Here is a 20,492-nt window from a genome sequence, read left to right on the forward strand (position 1 = left end):
TATCTTTATTTAACTAAACAATTTTTTATTTATTAAGTGCTCCACAGGGAAAATGTTTTTAATCCATTCTTAAAATATAATTTAAGTATCTATAAATTCTACATATAGAAGCTTCCCACAATATTTTAGGGTTGTTTCCCCCTTTCCACATGCCCCTTAGCTATCTCAGAGCCGTTTTACTTTCTAACAAGACTTAAACTTAGCAAACATAAATTAGATTGGTTAAATGTTTTCTTCCATTTCACAGTTCTATGAGTCCTACTGTTAAATATATTTTGGTATCTTAAGTATTTCAAAAATATTGGTTTTATTAAATTAAAAATATGTTTTTTACTAAATAAAAACATCAAATTGATTTTTATCGAAGCTTATGCTGAAATGAATTCGGGAATGCATGACAGGCTATTTGAGAAGAGATTTAGAGAAAATCAAATAATTTTCAAGAAAACTTTTCTATAAAATGATATTCCAGGGCCCAAAAGGTTATATAGCACAAATGTGTGAAGTACACCTGCAGTATGTAAACAGTACAACAAAATGGCTGTTTTACTTTTTTTCGAGTAAATTCCACTCCATGTATAATCTATTCTCTTTGCTTGTTACTAAGGAGTATATTTAAAGCTGCCAGTAGCAATATCTGGATCCAGCTAGGTAAATAACCCCCATTTTCCAGGTTAATACAGCGTTTAAATGAATGCGGGCCTTTATTGTTACTTGTAGTTCCGTTTTTTCTTTTCAATTTGTGTGCAAGGGTGTAAACCCCCCATATACACCCCTGGCTAAAGTTTCTCTAGTTTGCCTTTTTCTCTCTCTCACCCTGTATCTCTGAATACTTTTAGAAGGGCCTGGCAAGACAAAAATTTTTATACTGAAAAATATTTTTTAACTCATTAAACAAAGGTACGTACACTGCATTGAAACATTTTTAATGTGTTTTTTCTCTAGAGTAAAACCAACCAAAAAAATTTGGTGGAGTTCTGGGGTGCTGAGGATATCTGTAGGAAGATGGGCGTTCCTTTAAGCACGAAAATTTTCTACACTGTGCTTCCATGGTTCATAGCAGGTATTAATGCCAATAGCTTGATCAGTCACACTATCTGTATAATTTATATTTTGACGAAAATATGCTTAAATTAAAGCTTTGCAGTGGAATTTTATCAACAAGGAACAGAATAGATAGATCAAAATATTGAGAGTAAAATAGCTTCCACAGTTTTGATTACAGTGCTGGGGACAGGGTTAGCTAAAATTTTATGTTTTAATATTTCAAATGGAAAATATAACAATAAATAAACTTGAAAACTCTAATGAACTTGAACTTTGCTCCTAATCAGTCATAATAAGTATTAGAGTGTGTAAAAATTCTTATTTTTGTTTAATTTTTTTAACATTTGTAACATTGTCAGAATCAACATTAACACTCCTATACCATGGGTAGTCTTGATGCATGAAAAAATTATTTTCAGTATTTGATGAACTCTAAGCATAATATCAAGTGATCTTCCTCGCAAGGATGGCAATGTCAAGCACCCCCTCCCCTAGAGCCAGAGGCAGGCTCTAATATATTAAACTTACATATATATTTAGATTTTGAGTTTTTTAAGCTATAATAATACTTTCTCCAGTGTTATCTAGTCATGATATGATTGATATTGATATGATTTATGATATCTGATATACTCAAAAAAATTAAATATTTTTTTACAAAAAGTTTTTTGCTCTTTTACTACTAGATTTTATAATGGTATGCTTGGTAATTATGGTCAGATGATTAATAGTCAGGGAGATTAACATAGATTTTAAGCTTTAATTTTTTTTTCTTAATATGGGTTTTTAGACGGGTGCACATCAACAGATAGGGGGGTTCAAAAAAAATGTCGTTGCACTTACGCGCACCAATTAAGTTCACCCCCCTAGGCTAAACCAACATTGTACGCCCCTCCACAACGATACCCTAGAAAAGGTTTGTCTGATCAAGTGATGCTATCTCATTTGAACTACTCCCGATCAAGTATGAATTAGATATCCATATTCATAATTAAAGTGACTTACGCATTTATATTGCAGGACAAAAATAAGGAATTATCGGAGATAAAACTTATTTTCACTTTCACTTCGAAAGAAGAAACCGACGAATTTTAAAAAGTCTGAGGTCTGAGTGCAACATTAGTTTTAACTAACCCGCTTACCCAAAGAAAGGTGAAACTGCGCGTAAAACGCTTTATCAAATTTGTGTTTTTACTGAATTTGTCTTTTCTTCTGCAAAATATGTTGTGGATATTTTGTTATATCGCAAAACGTTCAGATTACAATTGCTCAAATTGTAGAAATTCCAAAAAATGTATTTTGTTTAATTCTAATAATTTCCATTTGTTTTCCAGCTGCAGTAGAAACGCATGCTTTTTTAGAGACTTACAATTTAAAATAATGTATTTTTTCCTTCAAAATTTTAAACATTGATATCTAATTCAGGCTTGATCAGACAAAGATTTAAAGGTACCATTGTGAATTGGCCATTATCTTTGTTGTAAACTGCTTTATCCATGGAAATAATTCTAACAAATACTAAAGTTCTGACCTCTGGTCTTAATCAAAACAAATATAATGATTTTGCCATAGAATTTAAATTTTGTAATTATGGGGGATTCATGGTCAAGTATCAAAATTCTGTAAAAATGATTTTATCAGCGTGATTATTGTTATCATGGTTCCACATAAACTTTTTACATTTCAGCAAAAAAAACATTTATAAAAAGAGTGTCTTTAAAAAGCGTTTAGATTTTTTAGCCCACCTAACGTTGTTTTATTGTTCTAAAAAGTGTTACTAGTACAATGTTAATAATGGGGGGGGGGGATGTTTAATGAAATATTTTGCTACAAAATGACATTTTATAACCTTTACAAGTAGGTCTAATAAATTAAAATGTGCTTGGTCCCTTTTCCGAAGATTTTCAATAGCTTTTTCACCTGCTAAACGCATTTCATTGTACTAAAAAGTGTCAACAGTCATTACGCTCATAAATAAAGGGGGGTTAATTATTTTCCTCTAAAATGCCGTTTTAAACTTTAAAATGCATGCACAATGGGTCCCTTTCAAAGCTAAAATGCCGTTTTAAACTTTAAAATGTATGCACAATGGGTCCCTTTCAAAGCTAAAATGCCGTTTTAAACTTTAAAATGTATGCACAATNTTGCTCTAAATGCCGTTTTAAACTTTAAAATGTATGTACAATCAGTCCCTTTCAAAGCTAAAATGTTTCAAAATAAACTGAACTGCTCGTTTTATAGCAATGATTTTTATAGTTTTTTAGAAAAGATTAATACAAAATTGTACAATAACATTATAATTGCAGAACTAACTCTGATATATTTAAAATTAGGTTTCCCAATGATATTTACATTTAATTAAACAAATTGTATGACAGCAAAAAAATTAATATTCCCTGATATCAGGCCATGTTCAAATATTTAGTTAAATCAGAGATAATCATATCCTGGGAAAAATTTAGATTTTTTCATCATTGTTAATAATATAGATTCAGTATTTTGAACAATCAATATTTGATGATCAGTCCAGTTTTATTCCTAGGTATCCCCGCATCCTCAAGTGATGGTATAGCTAAGAAGGATATAACTGTTCACCACCTCGAACAACAAGAATTTGATTTCATGGTGATAATCCTGGAGTATCGAGCCTACTGCCATCTCGAAGTCAAGTCAGCTGGAAATGTCAGTGGTTCCTGTATAGATCAGTTACAGAAAGGATTAGGTTTCTTTAAGATGGTTCAAGAATATCTAGGAGAAGAGGAGAAGTTTAAGGATTGGAAACTTATTCCAATTTCAGTCTTTCCAAATGCTGAGGTAAGGCATAAATTTATAAAGCATACTAATTTTCATGGTTAATTTAACTTTCAAATATTGCCTGACCCGTTTGAATTTTTCTAATTTCATCAAGTTTAATTGGTAAAAAACTCCTATTTTAAAAGACAGAACTATTGAAATCATCTTATCAGTCACTAGTATTACACCCTAATAAGCTGATTTCACAAGTTTAATTACTTCAGGGAAAAGCATCAGATAATTTAAAGGAGAAGAATCCAGATCATCTTTTCCTGACTAAACCAGATTTAGAGACAGGAAACCTGATAGAGAAGTTACATGAACTTACTGGCAAACAATGACAGAGGAACTTCGATCAGAAAGACTATTATGGATTATGGCAGACGAAATAAAGTCAAGTACTGCCAGGAAATACATAGGACTGCACAGGCCTACGATTAAGGGACTATAGTCCACAAATATGACTAAAAAACGAATTTAAAAAATTTGCTGTAGACCGTAATAGAGGACTTTATATATACAATGAATATGACTAAGCCAGGGACTCAGATACACTAAGAAATACATGAAAGACGCTAAAAGAACAGAAATTTTTTGGCGCTTCACGCACATGTCTCAAAAAATAACTCATTCAGATCCAGGTTAGGGTTAGACAAACTGTTGACAGTATAAATTTTAAAGCTGTTTGAAGTATATTTTTTGTAAACACAAGAACAAGCCATCAATATTATAATAATTTGGTATATTATTGAGCACTGAGCCAACCCTTCAACATTTAAAAAATGCTGTTTTTTTACCTCAAATCAAAGTTTTTTGCTTTTTTACTACTAGATTTTATTATGGTATGATTGGTAATTATGGTCAGATGACTAATAGTCAGGTAGATTAATATAGATTTTAAGCTTTAATTTTTTTTCCTAATACGGGTTTTATAAGGGGGTGCATCAACCGTTAGGGAGTGCACAAAAAAAATTTTGCGCCCAAAGTGCACCCCCCTAGGCTAAGCATCCACTACGCCCTTGACTAAAACTGGTCTATACTAGTATTTTTGTTAGATCATTAATTAAGATCTTATCCACAATCGAGGTTTAAATAACGCTTCATGCAGTGCGACCCACGGAACATAGTTGGAACATTTGATGCATGGAATATAAATGACAGTTTATGATCAGAGTACAACATTTTTTAAGAGATTCAGACAATTTATGGTTAAATGAGTAAATACAATATATTTAGACAAAGCATCATAGATATATTATGTTTTTTTTTCACCAAGTTTATATATTGATATGTTTGACAACAGATTTTCTTTGTGTATATAGAGTTTCCATGATCGCGGGAAAAAAATCCATTTTGGGATTTTTATGTAAACTGGAATTCTGGATAGAATCTGAAAAAATTCGGATTTATTATAATCTTGACAATGCAAAAATTTTCCCTAAATTACATAAATCTGCAGTTAAAACAGCAAAGCTTGGCCAGGGAGGACAACATTTAGAACATTTTATGTGTAATTCATGTAATGTACGTTTACTTATAGTTATTTATTTTCAAACACAAAATACAAAATAATAATACATGATGGTTCAGCTTAAAATAAAACACAAAAGAAAATTTATTATGAGCCAATTAAAAATATATTGTTTGATAATTTTGTTTTGATCGTATTTGTTGAAACAAAGTATAAATATTGAAAACTCAANTTCTTTCTCTCAGTGAGAAGAGGTGTTGACACCTCAACTGCTTTCTACTAACTAACTTTCTATAACTAAGCAAAAAAAACTTTAAAATTAACTTTTTAAAATGAAAAGATGTGTTTCAGTTGACTTTTTAAAATCAAAAAAATTCTTTCTATTCAATACTGTTATTGTAGAAGATCCACCTAAAACAATTAATACTTGAAAAATAATCAGATATATCTCAAGCACAAGATTTTTATCAGAAAAGAAAGAGGAATCATTTCTTTGTGATGTAGTTGAAAAAGTTGCCGTTAGGTGACTCTATATTTTATTTCATTTAACCCAACACAAAGACATAAAACTAGTTGAATTTAAATCTAAATCTAAAATTGTAACTATCTTCCAACTAAAAATTTTCCATTACCTTCATCAAATAGTAAAAATACATCTCAAAAAGGTTAGTAATATAGACTTGAAAAGAATTCAGTATTTTTAACTATAATATTTTATCTGCATTAAATGTTACAATACTTTTACTATTAATATTATATCAGATGGAACTATTTTGAGATTTCTATATTTCTTGTGAGGCTTCCCAGTGCTTGAACCAGGTCGGATAATCAACCTCTGTTGCCTCCCCGGTTCCAGGGTGGGCAGGCTCCGTCAAACTCATTCTAAACAACAAAGAATTATTTATTGTTTAAATTCATGATTCTCCAGCTGTCAAATTTGTACTTAGTAATAGTGCAAAAACAACCCCTTAAACCTACTTTGTCGGAGTCCAAATACATTATTACTAACTGTCAGGTCTGGGAGAATAAATTATTGTTATTATACGTCTTTTATTACTTTTTCAGTCACTGAAAACTTGCACAATTATTGGGAAATTATGAAATTCACTGTCTGCAAAAAAAACAATAACAATTATTTTGTTTAAATCCCAAATACCGCTGATGGTTTTCTGACAATGTCTTTGTTTACCGATTAATGTTGAATCGATAACAAAGACGGCTAGATGCTATGTTAAACAAAACAATTTTGGGCACGTCATCATAATATATTTACATTATAACACTACAAACAATTATTGTTGGACCAACTAAAGTTGATCTAATTACCCGCAATATTATATTTCCGTTTGACTCTTCTCTTCAGATACATTTGTGCTAACTGACTCCTAGGGGACCCCGGGATAAGATCCCCAAAGATTTGGTTTCTCCGCCAGCAAGATAAATGCCATTTCCCACCTTTCTCAAGCATCCATCTCCTCCTAGATGCCCTATCTTTAGATAAGAAAATGGGTTCAATACCCCTTGTCCACCTACACTGTTCTGTATTTAAGGTTGCAAACATACTAGGGTTTCCAACGTAATAGATTATTCTCTTACGTGTAATTACATGCAGTTACGCGTAGTAATTTTCTTTGCGTGTAATTTCCCAGGATTACGCATAATTGGGGAAATATCCATTTCGCGAAAATACGGTGCAATTTCGCGTAATTTCTACAACGTAATTTCGCGAAATTTCGTAATCATTACGCCTTATAAGCGAAACTATAACTCCACGTAATTACGGCGTAATTTCGCGTAATTTCTACAACGTAATTTTGCGAAATTTTGTAATGATTACGCGTAATGAGCAAAACTATAATTACGCGTAATTACGGCCTAATTTCGCGTAATTTCTACAAGAATTACGTAATTTCGCGTAATTACGCCTTAATTACGCGAAACTAGACTTTCTTTCGTAAACGTAATAAACGCGTAATTACGCGTAATGCTCCTGCGTAAGTGAAAGAAAGTGTTACACGTAATTACGCGTAATTACGCGTAACGTAAATACGACTGGAAACCCTAAAACATACTCAGAGTTCAATATCCTTTTGGGCAGGGTCTGGATTTGTTTGGCTTTATCTTAAATTGCATTTGTTAGGCATCATTTCTCTAACTGGGAGCAATGAACTTGTATGATACTGTAAATACATTTAGAACTTTTGGTTGGGTTCACAATATATTTCCAGAAAAAGAGTTAGTAATGCGGGAATGAGTTTTCCAAAATCCGCAATTTTTAAAAGGGAATATTCTATTGAAGAAACACGTTATTAAACAAAGGATTGCAGGTAATAATCGAAAATATTTAAATACTAAATTTTTTAAGTTTGTGCATTATTAATACAAAAATCTAGATATCTTGTAAAATGTTTGTATTTAAGATATATTTTTTATTTGAACCTATTTTCAAAATATAATTCGTTGGATTCTCAAGATCTGAATCCAATGGGAAAAATACCAACTAAAACCTGTTTAAAAAAACCTTTTTGCACTCATAATCCAAATTCAACTAATGAGAGATAAATAAAAGCTTTCTAATTTCTGAATGGCTTATCAAGTTCAGTGTCATTAACTAACTTAGGGCCAATCACACAAAACAACCTACCCTGATTAGACGGGTCCAAACTGCATAGTAAATTGTAATTGCTTATTTGTAATATCTCATGCTTTGTAGTTGAATAAAAATATGAAATATGAATGAAGTTTTGGCTTAAAGATAATCGAAAAAAGTTTCTATTTTTGTATTTTAACCCTTTTTATTTATTAAGAAAATCTGTAAAGTCATAAGAAATGTTCATGATCTGGATCCGGTTCCTGATACTAAAATTGATCCTAAGCACCGTCTCTGCAGTTTTGACACCTCATTGTAATTTGTAAGAATTTGAATAATTAAGACAGTTTTTTCTTCTGAGCTGGGGTACAAACTTAGACACGCTAAAACTGTTCGAAAGGATTAACTTGAATCGTTTCTGAAATCCACAATGTCAAATGTCCACCAATATCAACGCCTTAAAATGTTTAGTTTGATTTAAAGGGACTGTAAGCATAATTTCAAGTAACCCTCCTTTGTCAGATTAATATGAATAAGATAGCAACGTTTATAATTTAGAAAACTGATTTTTTCAGTTTTGTATTTTAACCTTTTTTATTTGTTAAAAAAATCAGTAAAATCAAAGGAAATGTTTATGATCTTGATCCGGATCCAATTATACATAAAAATAAAATTGATCCTAAGCGTTATCTCTGCAGTTTTGCCAGTTTTCTATACCTCATTTTTGAAATAGAAAATCATCTTCATTATATTGCTATAAAATGAACAATATCTTTTTCCAAAAAAATAGAAGGCATGGCACCAAATGTTTAAAAGAAGGATTTAAAGAATTTAAAGAACCAGCAAGATAGTTTGTTGCAAATAAAGTTTTCACGCTTTGACAGCATTAAATGATCTTTAATTGTATATTTAAAAGAAAGTTTATTGGTAACACTTGATATTTCAGGATTATCTAGAGCTAAACTTCTCCAGCATTTAGGCAAATCAAAGAAAAGAAATTGTCGTAAAGATTCATTGTCAACTCTTAGGATAAAATAATCATCAGAGCTTCTTAAATTATAAAATTTTTCAGTAAATATAAAGAGTTTTTACAAAAAAAATGTAGTTTTCGGCTCAATTAATTGCAATTTTCGAGACAAATAAGAATATTTAAAAGATCGTTGAAAAAATTTTATGAGGCCAAATAAACAAATTTGCAAATATGCAGAAAATACTAGTTTTTTCGAGTATTATGCATATTTTGGCTTAAAAGCTCGGTGATAATCCGATATGATATGGGACGCTCTGTAGTTTATACTAAACTAGCAGCTTTATTTAGACCACATTTTGGAAAGGCAAGGACCAGGAAAGTTTTGTTGTCATTGTTTCAAGAATAATACACATTAAAGTTATTTGACGACTAAATGTCTCAAATAAATTCAAAGATCAAAGTCGACTTTTAAGTTGTCATAAGCTACTGTCATGCTTCGTGGGACACCCTGTATCTACAGGGCGTCCTTTTCATCTTGACAATTTTCTGTAAAAAAAAAATTTGAGTAATCAACATATAAACGTTTTGTTTTATAACTGGATTTACTTCTTTTTCTGTAACAAGTGTTAAAAATGACCGCCATTTTCTTAAATGCATAATTAAGCTTTAGTGCGAAAATTGATTAAAACTCTTCGAAGTCATTGAAGAGTAATCCTCTTCAACGAAAGAAGAAATCGACGAATTTTAAAAAGTCTGAGGTAGCTCTGGAGTACTGACCTTGGATATCTTCGTGTAAAATTAGTTTTAACTAATCCGCTTACCCAAAGAAAGGTGAAACTACGCGTAAAACGTTTTATCAAATTTGTGTTTTTACTGAATTTGTCTTTTCTTCTGCAAAACATGTTGTGGATATTTTGTTATATCGCAAAACATTCAGATTAAAAAAAATTCCAAAAAATGTATTTTGTTTAATTCTAATAATTTCCATTTGTTTTCCAGCAGAAGAAACGTGCTTTTTTATAGAAACCACAATTTAAAATAATTTTTTTCTTTTCTTTAAAATTTTAAACATTGATATCTAATTCAAAGCTTTAAAAGGTACCATTGTAATTATGTATTTTATGTTGTAATTATGTATTTTATGTTGTAAATATGTATTTTTATGTTATAAATATGTATTTTTATGTTATAAATATGTATTTTTATGTTATAAATATGTATTGCNCTAATAGGGGAATCATAGGTTTACATAACTGTCCCAAGGGGCATTAAGTAACTTAACTTCCCTCTAATAGGGGAATCATAGGTTTACATAACTGTCCCAAGGGGCATTAAGTAACTTAACTTCCCTCTAATAGGGGAATCATAGGTTTACATAACTGTCCCAAGGGGCATTAAGTAACTTAACTTCCCTCTAATAGGGGAATCATAGGTTTACATAACTGTCCCAAGGGGCATTAAGTAACTTAACTTCCCTCTAATAGGGGAATCATAGGTTTACATAACTGTCCCAAGGGGCATTAAGTAACTTAACTTCCCTCTAATAGGGGAATCATAGGTTTACATAACTGTCCCAAGGGGCATTAAGTAACTTAACTTCCCTCTAATAGGGGAATCATAGGTTTACATAACTGTCCCAAGGGGCATTAAGTAACTTAACTTCCCTCTAAAGGGGAAACATAGGCTGGTAATGTTGGTTAAAAGGCAGTAAAATGTTAAATTCAATTTTTGATTTTTTATTGTTTCAGCATTTTCAGTTTTAATTTTAAAAGTACATTTAAAAGATTAAAAGCATACTTTTTTCTAGATCCTGATGACAGTGGATGTGTTAACAAAAAAGAAGAAATTAATTGCATTCCTCAAAATAAGGTAAAGTCCAAAATTTGGACAAATTTTTTTTTGCAAACATTTTTACTATATAACTGGATTTTGCAATAAAAAATTCAATTTTTGCAAATTTGCAAATTTTTTTGCAGATTCTAAAAGTACAGCACAAGAGCTTTCCAATGATGTATCATTTGTCATATTTGGACATCAAACATGGGATTTAGAGGGGGGGTCAAGCCAGCATATCCTGGTTTTCAAGTACCCCAGCAGAGATAGGGTTAATAACCTTCACAACACTAATGTCCAGTTTTATTCCTAGGTATCCCCGCATCCTCAAGTGCTGGTATAGCTAAGAAGGATATAACTGTTTACCACCTTAAAGAACAAGAATTTGATTTCTTGGTGATAATCCCGGAGTATCGAGCCTACTGCCATCTCGAAGTCAAGTCAGCTGGAAATGTCAGTGGTTCCTGTATAGATCAGCTTCAAAGAGGATTAGGTTTCTTCATGATGGTTCAAGAATATCTAGGAGAAGAGGAGGAGTTTAAGGATTGGAAATTTATTCCAATTTCAGTCTTTCCAAATGCTGAGGTAAGGCTGTAAATTTATGAAGCATACTAATTTTCATGGTTAATTTAACTTTCAAATATTGCCTGACCCATTTGAATTTTTCTAATATTTAAAGTTTAATTGGTAAAAAACTCCTTTTTTTAAAGACAGAACTATTGAAATCATCTTATCAGTCACTAGTATTACACCCTAATAAGCTGATTTCACAAGTTTATTACTTCAGGGCAAAGCATCAGAAATCATGAAATTGCACAAAGGTTGAATCAAAACATCTAATATGAGATTTTCAAACTAAAAATGTCGGGTTTAGTTTAACTTAATATTCTGTTGTTTAACTTGATATTCTAGTTAGTTTAACTTAATATTCTGTTGTGAGCAAGCTATTGGAAGCCAATGAAAAGGTTCTCAAGGATGACAATATAAGTGCAAAGTCTAACTAAAATACATTAAATCAATATAAGAATTATTTACTATAAAAAGTACATGAATTGTGTATTGACTAAAATTAAAAATTCTTTACTAAATATGAATTTAAGATGACTGTGATATGTAAACAAAATGTGCAAACAGCAGATTTGCTCCGTTAAACAAATAGAAAATTTATACTGTCAATCTGCATTTATAAACATATCATTTGCATCTACAGGGTGAGTAAAAAAACCGGGAATATCGTTGTTATGGACAATATTTTCAAAAATTTGGTTATGTTGGGATTTTATCATTATTTTAGGCATAACAAAAATAAAATATGATAAAAAAATATTCGAAAATTATTTTGGAGCTAGCAGTGATAAAAAAATCCTCGAAACCAAATTTTGTTTGAAAAAATTAAACTTTTTGAAAAATTATTAGGAAAACGTTTATTCTATCGTTTTTCAATATTTCATAAAAATTCATCAAAAATTGATGAGATATATATGAAAAATGAAAGCCAATTATTTGCATTTTAAAGTATCATATTTCTAAAGTTTTTTCAAACAAAATTTGGTTTCGCGAATTTTTCAATGTTAAAAAAATATTTTAAAATTTTTTTATCAAATTCTTTTTATGTCTAAAATCCGAAAAAAAGGCTTATTTAAAGCTTTAAGACAAAGTGTGGTGATTTGGCTTGGATTGGCCCATATTCAATTAAATCATTTATATCTAACTAACTTTAAAATGTCATTTATCATAAAACTATAAAACTATTGAATTTAGCCTACCCTCCCCCCCCCCTCCAAATATGATAAATATATCTATTTTTAATTTGACTGCTCTATATTATAATCAAACATATTAAACATTAGAAACAAATTTGTAGAGAAGGCAAGCAAACAATGCCTGGTGGTGGTTGATGAATATGGAGATGGTATCCTACCTACATTAAGAAGAAGTAAATTGTGTTTGTCACCACCAGAAACACAAGAACTCCTGAGGTTAGATAAGTACAGCACATTACAAACTGAAGAGATCATCATATCTTTACACCCAAATCTAGTGGGAGATTCTAAATTTGTTGACGGATTAAACATAGACAAGACATTTGAAAAACATTTTCTATCGAATATATTGAGAAACTCAAGAAATATTTGCGAATATATTAAGGATTTCGGTGACACTGGTTTTCGAAGTAGCAAACTTTCAACAGTATTAGGATATAAACCAGAGCTGGTTAAGGGGGATATGGACAATCCTAGTTATTACAAGGAATCCATAGATGCTATAAAGAAGAAAGCAGACAAATTTATTTGTATTAAGAACAAAAAGTTTAATTTCTCTCTCTTTCAAGAACAGCTTAATAAGAGAGAAATTAAACTGTTCAGATATGATAATGTAGAACATGATAGTGATAAACTAAAGGATTTTATAAAATCTGATAGTGGTTGTCTGTTAACCAACTATGTACTAGCTAGAGGAACAGAGTGCCAATCTCTGTTAAATTATCAGGATGGTACCCCTAGTTTCTCTACGCTAAGGTGTACAGTTAACCTTGTAGACTGTATCCCACAGGGTGGTGTAGAAGTGTTCTCCCCGGGACCAGGACTCCTCACTATACGAGGATCCCCGGGAGATCCTACTGTATACACCCAGCTCAAGGTTGAGTTAAACAAGACACCGTATAACAAATCTAACAAGTTTGTTTTTCTTCTTGGTGAAAAACTTCCTCCAGGAGTAGAAATAATCAAGAAAGAATACAAATTTCCAAATACTAAGGAAGAGTTTGATAAACACCTTGATAGTATAGAGCAGGGTTGTATCATATATTATTATGATGAAACAACAAATAATGATCAGGGTACTAAGCAGCTTATTTTATGGTTGAGGGAAATATCAGTTCCCTTCATATATTCAAGGTGTTTTCCAAACTTTGTAATCATACTCTTGTTTGATCAGGATACAATGTTCCCATAGTAGTTTCCTTTACATGTAGTTTATATAAAGCTAGCTCAAGATCCCGACGTTGCCCGTGGAAAAAAAATTAAAAATTTCGATTTTGTTTTAGCCTATCACACCCATGAGTGTCCACAAAAAGTTTCAGACAATTCAGTCCAGCCGTTTGGCCGTCTTTACACAACATATATATACCAATGTCTTGTTTTATTATATAGATAGGTTTATGTTATGTTACCTATTTATCTATCTTTCTTCTTAAAATATGTCTAGAACATTTTCTATTGTTTATTAAGATTCTGTCTCAATCTCTATATCTCTCTATTCATTTATCTATTATCTATCTTTCTATCTTACATCTTTTTATCTATCTATCTATCCATTTATCTTTCTATTTATCCATCTTACATCTTTTTATCTGCCTGTCTGTCTATCTACAGGGTGAGTCAAAAAAAGAGTGATTTACGGCGCCTGGTGCAAAATTGTACCTTTTTTGTGCAACTCTCCTGTATGGTGTTTTTCAATATTTTTTGAAAATTTGTAATTTTTTTTGGTACTGCAATGGGCCAAAAGAAAATCCGCGAACCTTTTTTCTCCAAAAAACAAAAGTTCAGAAAAGCAAAATATATAAATTATCTCTATGGAAATCTAAAAATTTTTAAAGATTGAATCAAAGAATCGCAGAAAATTTGCAAAATTGTAATAAGAAAATTCGCAATTTTTAGTTCTGGTCTTATTGTTAAGGAAAAGTTATTTAAATATACGCTGTTCAGTTGAAACCTTAAGAACCATTGAAAAACAATTTTTCCGTAAAAATTATACCAGAACTGAAAATTGCGAATCTATCTAAACATATGCTTTCCAGTTATTTTTTGTAAACCATAAGTGATAGTCTGTATCCATATTTAATCATATTGTAATCCATAAGTGACAGTCTGTATCCATATTTAATTTTATTGTAATCCATAAGTGATTCTATGTATCAATATTAAATCTTATTTTTTCATTAAATCATGTTGATCCACAAACTTGTTATATTAAAGATAATAATATTATTTGTATAACGTATAGTTGATGTAATGTTCTATCCTAAATATATCTGTGCAGTGTAAATATATCTGGTGTACACTCTGTGCAGTGTGAATATATATGGTGTGCAATCTGTGCAGTGTGAATATATCTGATTGGTCCTTTGATCCATGGGTGAACAGAATGGAACCTCCATGGAACCATTGGTCAGAGGAACTAAATATCCCAGACACCACCAAGAAGGATGTCATCATACGCCTCTATTGGAAGATCCATGATTTGCAGGTGTTCATAGAGAACTGGTGGAGGAACTAACCCTGGAAGCACCACGAGGACAAGGTGTTGATGGATGGGCTTGAAGACATATCGGTAATGATATTTAAGATTATGTGTCTTGATTCTGAGGTCCTTAGGGATCCCATCCATGACCAAACTCATGATCCTAAATAGGATCATAGTTATTAATATTTGGCTACTTTAACAGAATGATTTGTATAAGTAAGTATGTTTAATATGTTTGAATAAAATGTGCATACACAAATTAAACATTATATTGGGGACATTTAAGGTACAATACTATAGGCTAGAGCAATTTAGGATCAACCGACATTATGTGTTGATCCTTCATAATTGACCTGTCTCAATCTAAGCGATGTCAATAAATTGTGGGGTCGTCGTTAAAAGATATTACTCTAAAATACGTTCTAGGTTTCAAAACGTACTCGGTCCTTTTTCCAACGATTTAAAAAAAAATTTGAAATCTTTTTTCGTCTTTTAAGTTTTTAAAAAATCCTCAATTCTATCACTGAAAATGTTCAATTTATTCTATCATTTCGTATAAAACGTATAAGTAAAATTATAATTTGAATTTTTTTAAATCTTTGAAAAGGAGACCGAGCACATTTTAGCACATTAGGTCTGCTTTTGAAGGTTAACACGGCATTTTAGAGAAAAATGTTTCATCGACGACCCCCCCATTTATAGACATTGTACTAGAAGCACTTTTTAGCACATTTAAACGATGTTTAGTAGACTAAAAAGCCTAACACACTTTTTCAGAGACACCCTGTATAGATAAGGATTTTTCTAGATCCTGATGATGGAGGTAGTGATAATGAAAGAGATGAAGTTAATTATACTTTTAATGAGGTATACAAAGTACACATATGATCTACTAATCTCCCTATGCCATACCAAGCTTAAAATGTATAAATATTTTGGAATATAAGACCAACAATTTTATGCAAATTCAACTCATTATACTAAGCATTAACGAAAGAGCAAATTGCCAAGGGAATCCTGAATCCTGAGTGAAGGGAGTGGTATTATTTGTAGAAAACAGATAAAGTAGGTTTGGAAATCAAATTATTAGAGACCCCTTTGAAACACATTTTAAAAAAAAATTTAAAACAAATATATATATCACATTTTCTTCTGCAAATAGTTTTAATCCTGAATGTGAATATGAAATCAATTAAATTATTAGATTAGCTGAAGGGCTTGGCGTTGCCCGTGGAAAAAAATATGAAATTGCTGAAGGGCCTGGCGTTGCCCATGGAAAAAAAATATGAAATTTTTTAAAAATATTTTTTTTAATGTAGCGTAAAAAAATCTCGAATTCTACATGATATTGAAGCCGAGAGGATTGAGCTACAGATCTTGATTTCTGTCTTGAAATCTCAAGCTGAGATGGTTGATCACCAACTACTCGTTCTCCGGGTATAGGTTAACCTGCCAGGTTGAGCTCAGAAATCCCAAGCTTTACCAAACTCCCTGGGTCAATGTCCGTGGTACCTTCACTGCTTGCACACTAACTAGCGTCAGGTAGATGAACTCGGGTTCCACTCTGGCATTATTCTAATGAGGTGCCTTGGTAGCTGTAGACTGAGAATACTCCAGTTGCTGGGTCAGCCTTTGTTTCCTGGTTGGGGGGTCCGGACTGGACCGTAGTGCACATTCATCAGATGTCTGCCGGGACTTTTGGAGCAGAGGAGTTGTGCCCAAGGAATCATGCAGTAATTTTTATCATGACTTGCTCTGCACTTTTCAGGTTACACACCCTGATGAAGTGCAGTCCACTGCACTTCCAACATTTCACAGATTTCTAGATTTGTCTGGCCTAATTCAGGATTCATAAAAAGATTTCTCCAGGGAGAGCTGATTACCTCTCTCACTACACCTAAACCTATAAATTACCTCACCGTTTGATGAACCTTCAGATCTATAAAATGAGAAACCTATTTATTATTTTTATCCTCCAAAACATTTTAAAAGTTAATGATCTGACAAAGTTCCAAAGTTATCTAAATCCCTCTGCCCCCTGGTCAGACATATATTGCTATGCAACTGAAAACTTCTAAACCCCGTAAAAAGTTCCTAAAAATTTAGCCGAAAATTGTCAAAAAAAGCATAAACAGTAAAATTGCTGGAATTTTTTTGGAAATCATTTAAAAAGGATAAAATTTTTATTAAACATAATGCTCTTAAAATGTGTTGCTTATCTGAAATTTTTTTTTCAGTGGCATCCTATCAAATTACCTCCCCCCTCCCAGAAAAAATAGTAACGATACAAAATTTAAATTTACCTCTGTTTATGTTCATATCCTGCCCTCTGGTTAGACATACAAGTACAACTGAAAACTTAAAAGACCCTTAAAAATTGACTGACAATTTAGCTGAAAATGAAAAAAAAAGGCCAAAACAGTAATAATTGTTGGAAATTTTGGAAAATCAGTTTAAAATGCTAAACTTTCCTGTTTATCCAATGCTCCTTAAAATGTATCGAACATCTCATAATTTTTTCGTTGGTATAACCTTCCCCCCCCCCTCTTACACAACCCACACCCTGAAAGATAGAAATAATACAAAATACCTGCTCAGTTTATGTTCACCCCTTTCTAATAATTTCCTGTTTATTAAGGGCTTGCATGGTGAGACAGAAACCAGGGGGATATATATTTCCTGCCTTAATCTTGATTATCCGGGTTGTTTTGATGAAAAGGGGAATCATATCACCCCTTTATTCAATCTGCTGATGAAGGAGATGTTTTCTGAGTTATCGAAGGGGCTAGAGGTAAGGATTGGTATTGTCTTTTAAGTTATTGATAAATATAAGTGTTTTTCTAAAACCCTATAATATTAAAAACAGAAAGCTAGGTATATGCACAGTTTTACTGCATTATTTATTAACACATTAAGATTTAAAAATAAAACCAAACTTGACCCTTGGAAACTTTTATGAATGGTTATAATTTAAAAAATTTGCCTTGAAAATTTTTTACTTTTTCAAAATCCATGAAAACAAAGATAAATCGGCAAAAGTGTTTTGTTATTGTTTGTTAATTTTAGAAGAGAAAATGCTTCAGATAGAGCAACAATTAAAAGTTAAAATCAAAGATAACACAGGAAAATAAAGCACCATTTGCATCATATAATCAATATATTTCAAAATACTGAATCCAGAAATCCAGAATAATACTTTCTTAGAATTTAGCAAATTAGAAGTAGAAAACTATTATTAAGACAAAAACTTTTTAAAATTTTAACAAAATTTTTAAAAGAGGAGTGAATTCTTTTCTCTGACTATTGTGTCCTCCTTCATCATCATACATCTGTTTTTTGATCCTCTCTTTTAGATCTACGCATTCCAATCCCTTGAAGACAAGGGAAAAATGCATTTTGACGAATATGTCTAATCTTCTTTCTGCCTAATATTAGGCATACTATTATTTGCCCTCCATGCAGAGGTGTCAAATTTCTCTGACAAGTCATGTTGAGGAATGATGATGCAGCCTTTCCATCCAGCCAATGTTCATATCCACTATATGTATTCTTACAGGTTGGAAAAATAAAAGTTACTGCTAAACGTTTGAAAATTCTAAAGAATTCATTGTCAGAATTCCGCATTAATAAAGATCTTTNGTGCTTCAGAATACAGTCTTGTCTACAGCATCCTTTCCTTGCAGCCAGCAGTTTAAACCGGTTTTTAGTGTATGGTGCACAACCTATCAGGATTCTACTTTCTATGTTTTCATTTTCCTTGTTTCTGGCAAAAGGGAGGGGGAAGAGAACCATAGAGAAACCCCTCCTTCTCTGCACTCATATTTTCTTTTTTTTCCAAGTAGGGTGTACTGCCATGTTTTTCCACACAGGGTTCTGTTCAGCCACAAGAAACTGTAGAGTGTTGTATAAGAACCTGACTGTTCTGAGCTCACTTGATGCTTTGTACACAGAACCAGATTGAATCGAAAGAATTAACGTCTTTCCGACAAGTTCGGATACTTAATAACAGCTAACCAGACTTGCTATCAAAATCAAAGAGAATAGATTATACATAGAGTGGAATTTAAACAATCCCTTGGTATGAAATTTGTCAGTCTCTTTCAGCCTGAAAGGGAGTTCAAAGTGTACAATTCATGTAAATGTTCACATATTATACGCAATACATCAAACTAATGTTTTATAAAGTATTAAATAACTTTAAACGTGTGTATTCGCTATAGGTGAATGAAAATTATTATTTTATTAAACATTAAAATTTTAAAATCGTCATTTGTAAAGTGAATATCTACAGTATTTTTAATCTTTTTTGCTTCAGACTCTTTTGCACTGCAAGTAATATCTTGTTTTAAATTAATTTTCTTATTTCAAATAAGGAGGCTTTTAGGGCGTTTCACGCCCATATCTTCTATATCAATTATGAACATTTTCTCTGTGTATATCATTGCAGAACAAAAACAAACAAAAAGTAATAAGGGGTTGACAATAATTTTTTTGGATGATTTTTGTAAATCAATGCAGAACACATACTGGCTGTCCCATAAAGTAAAACAATTAGAAGACAACTCTTAATAACCATTTACCTTCCTCATCCTCAATTTTAATATTTTGGTAGCTCTAGTTTTTCAAAAATATTGGTTTTTACTGTTTGATTACCTCAGAATAAAAAATATGTTTTTTTACTAAATAAAAACATCAAATTGATTTTTATCGAAGCATATGCTGAAATGAACTCGGGAATGCATAACAGGCTATTAGAGAATTGATTTAGAGAAAATCAAATAATTTTCAAGAAAAATTTTCTATAAAAAGATGTTCCAGGGCCCAAAAGGTTAAAAAGCACAAATGTGTGAAGTACACCTGAGTATGGAAACAGTACCACAAAATGGCCGTTTTGCACTTTTTTCGAGTAAATTCCACTCCATCTATAATCTATTCTCTTTGCTTGTTACTAAGGAGTATATTTAACGCTGCCAGTAGCGTTAAAAGATGAATGCAGGCCTTTCATGATACTTGTAGTTCATGCAGTTTTTCCCCATTTGTGTGCATTTCTGTGTATACCCCCCAATCACATATACACCCCTGGCTAAAGTTTTTCTAGTTTTTCATTTTCTCTCTCTCACCCTGTATTTCTGCATACTTTTAGAAGGGCTTAGTAAGACAGAAATTTTAAACTATAAAATATTATTTAACTCATTAAACATGGGTACGTACACTGCATCGAAACATTTTTAATGTGTTCCTTCTCTAGATTAAGACCAACCATAAGAATTTGGTGGAGTTCTGGGGTGCTGAGGATATCTGTAGGAAGATGGGCGTTCCTTTAAACATGAAAATTTTCTTCACTGTGCTTCCATGGTTCTTAGCAGGTATGTATTAATGCCAACAGCTTAATCAGTCACACTATCTGTATAATTTATATATGACGAAAATTTGCTTAAATTAAAGCTATGCAGTGGAATTTTATCAACAAGGAACAGAATAGATAGATCAAAATATTGAGAGTAAAATAGCTTCCACAGTTTTGATTACAGTGCTGGGGACAG

The 20,492-nt window shown here is 31.7% G+C and overlaps 1 protein-coding gene across 1 annotated transcript in view; it reads left to right on the forward strand.

Annotated features, from left to right (window-relative positions):
* LOC111716880 (uncharacterized) overlaps positions 1–13,757 on the forward strand; it is a 16,854-nt gene extending 3,097 nt beyond the window's left edge. The window contains exons 3-4 of the mRNA XM_023492392.1: positions 946–1,063; positions 12,569–13,757. Of these exons, the coding sequence (XP_023348160.1) occupies positions 946–1,063; positions 12,569–13,659 (1,209 nt within the window). The 3' untranslated portion in view covers positions 13,660–13,757. The remainder of the gene's footprint in view (positions 1–945; positions 1,064–12,568) is intronic.
* Positions 13,758–20,492: the final 6,735 nt, after the last annotated feature.

The sequence above is a fragment of the Eurytemora carolleeae genome, unplaced genomic scaffold (assembly GCF_000591075.1).
Source record: "Eurytemora carolleeae unplaced genomic scaffold, Eaff_2.0 scaffold1752, whole genome shotgun sequence".
NCBI classification, from domain to species: Eukaryota; Metazoa; Arthropoda; class Copepoda; order Calanoida; family Temoridae; genus Eurytemora; species Eurytemora carolleeae.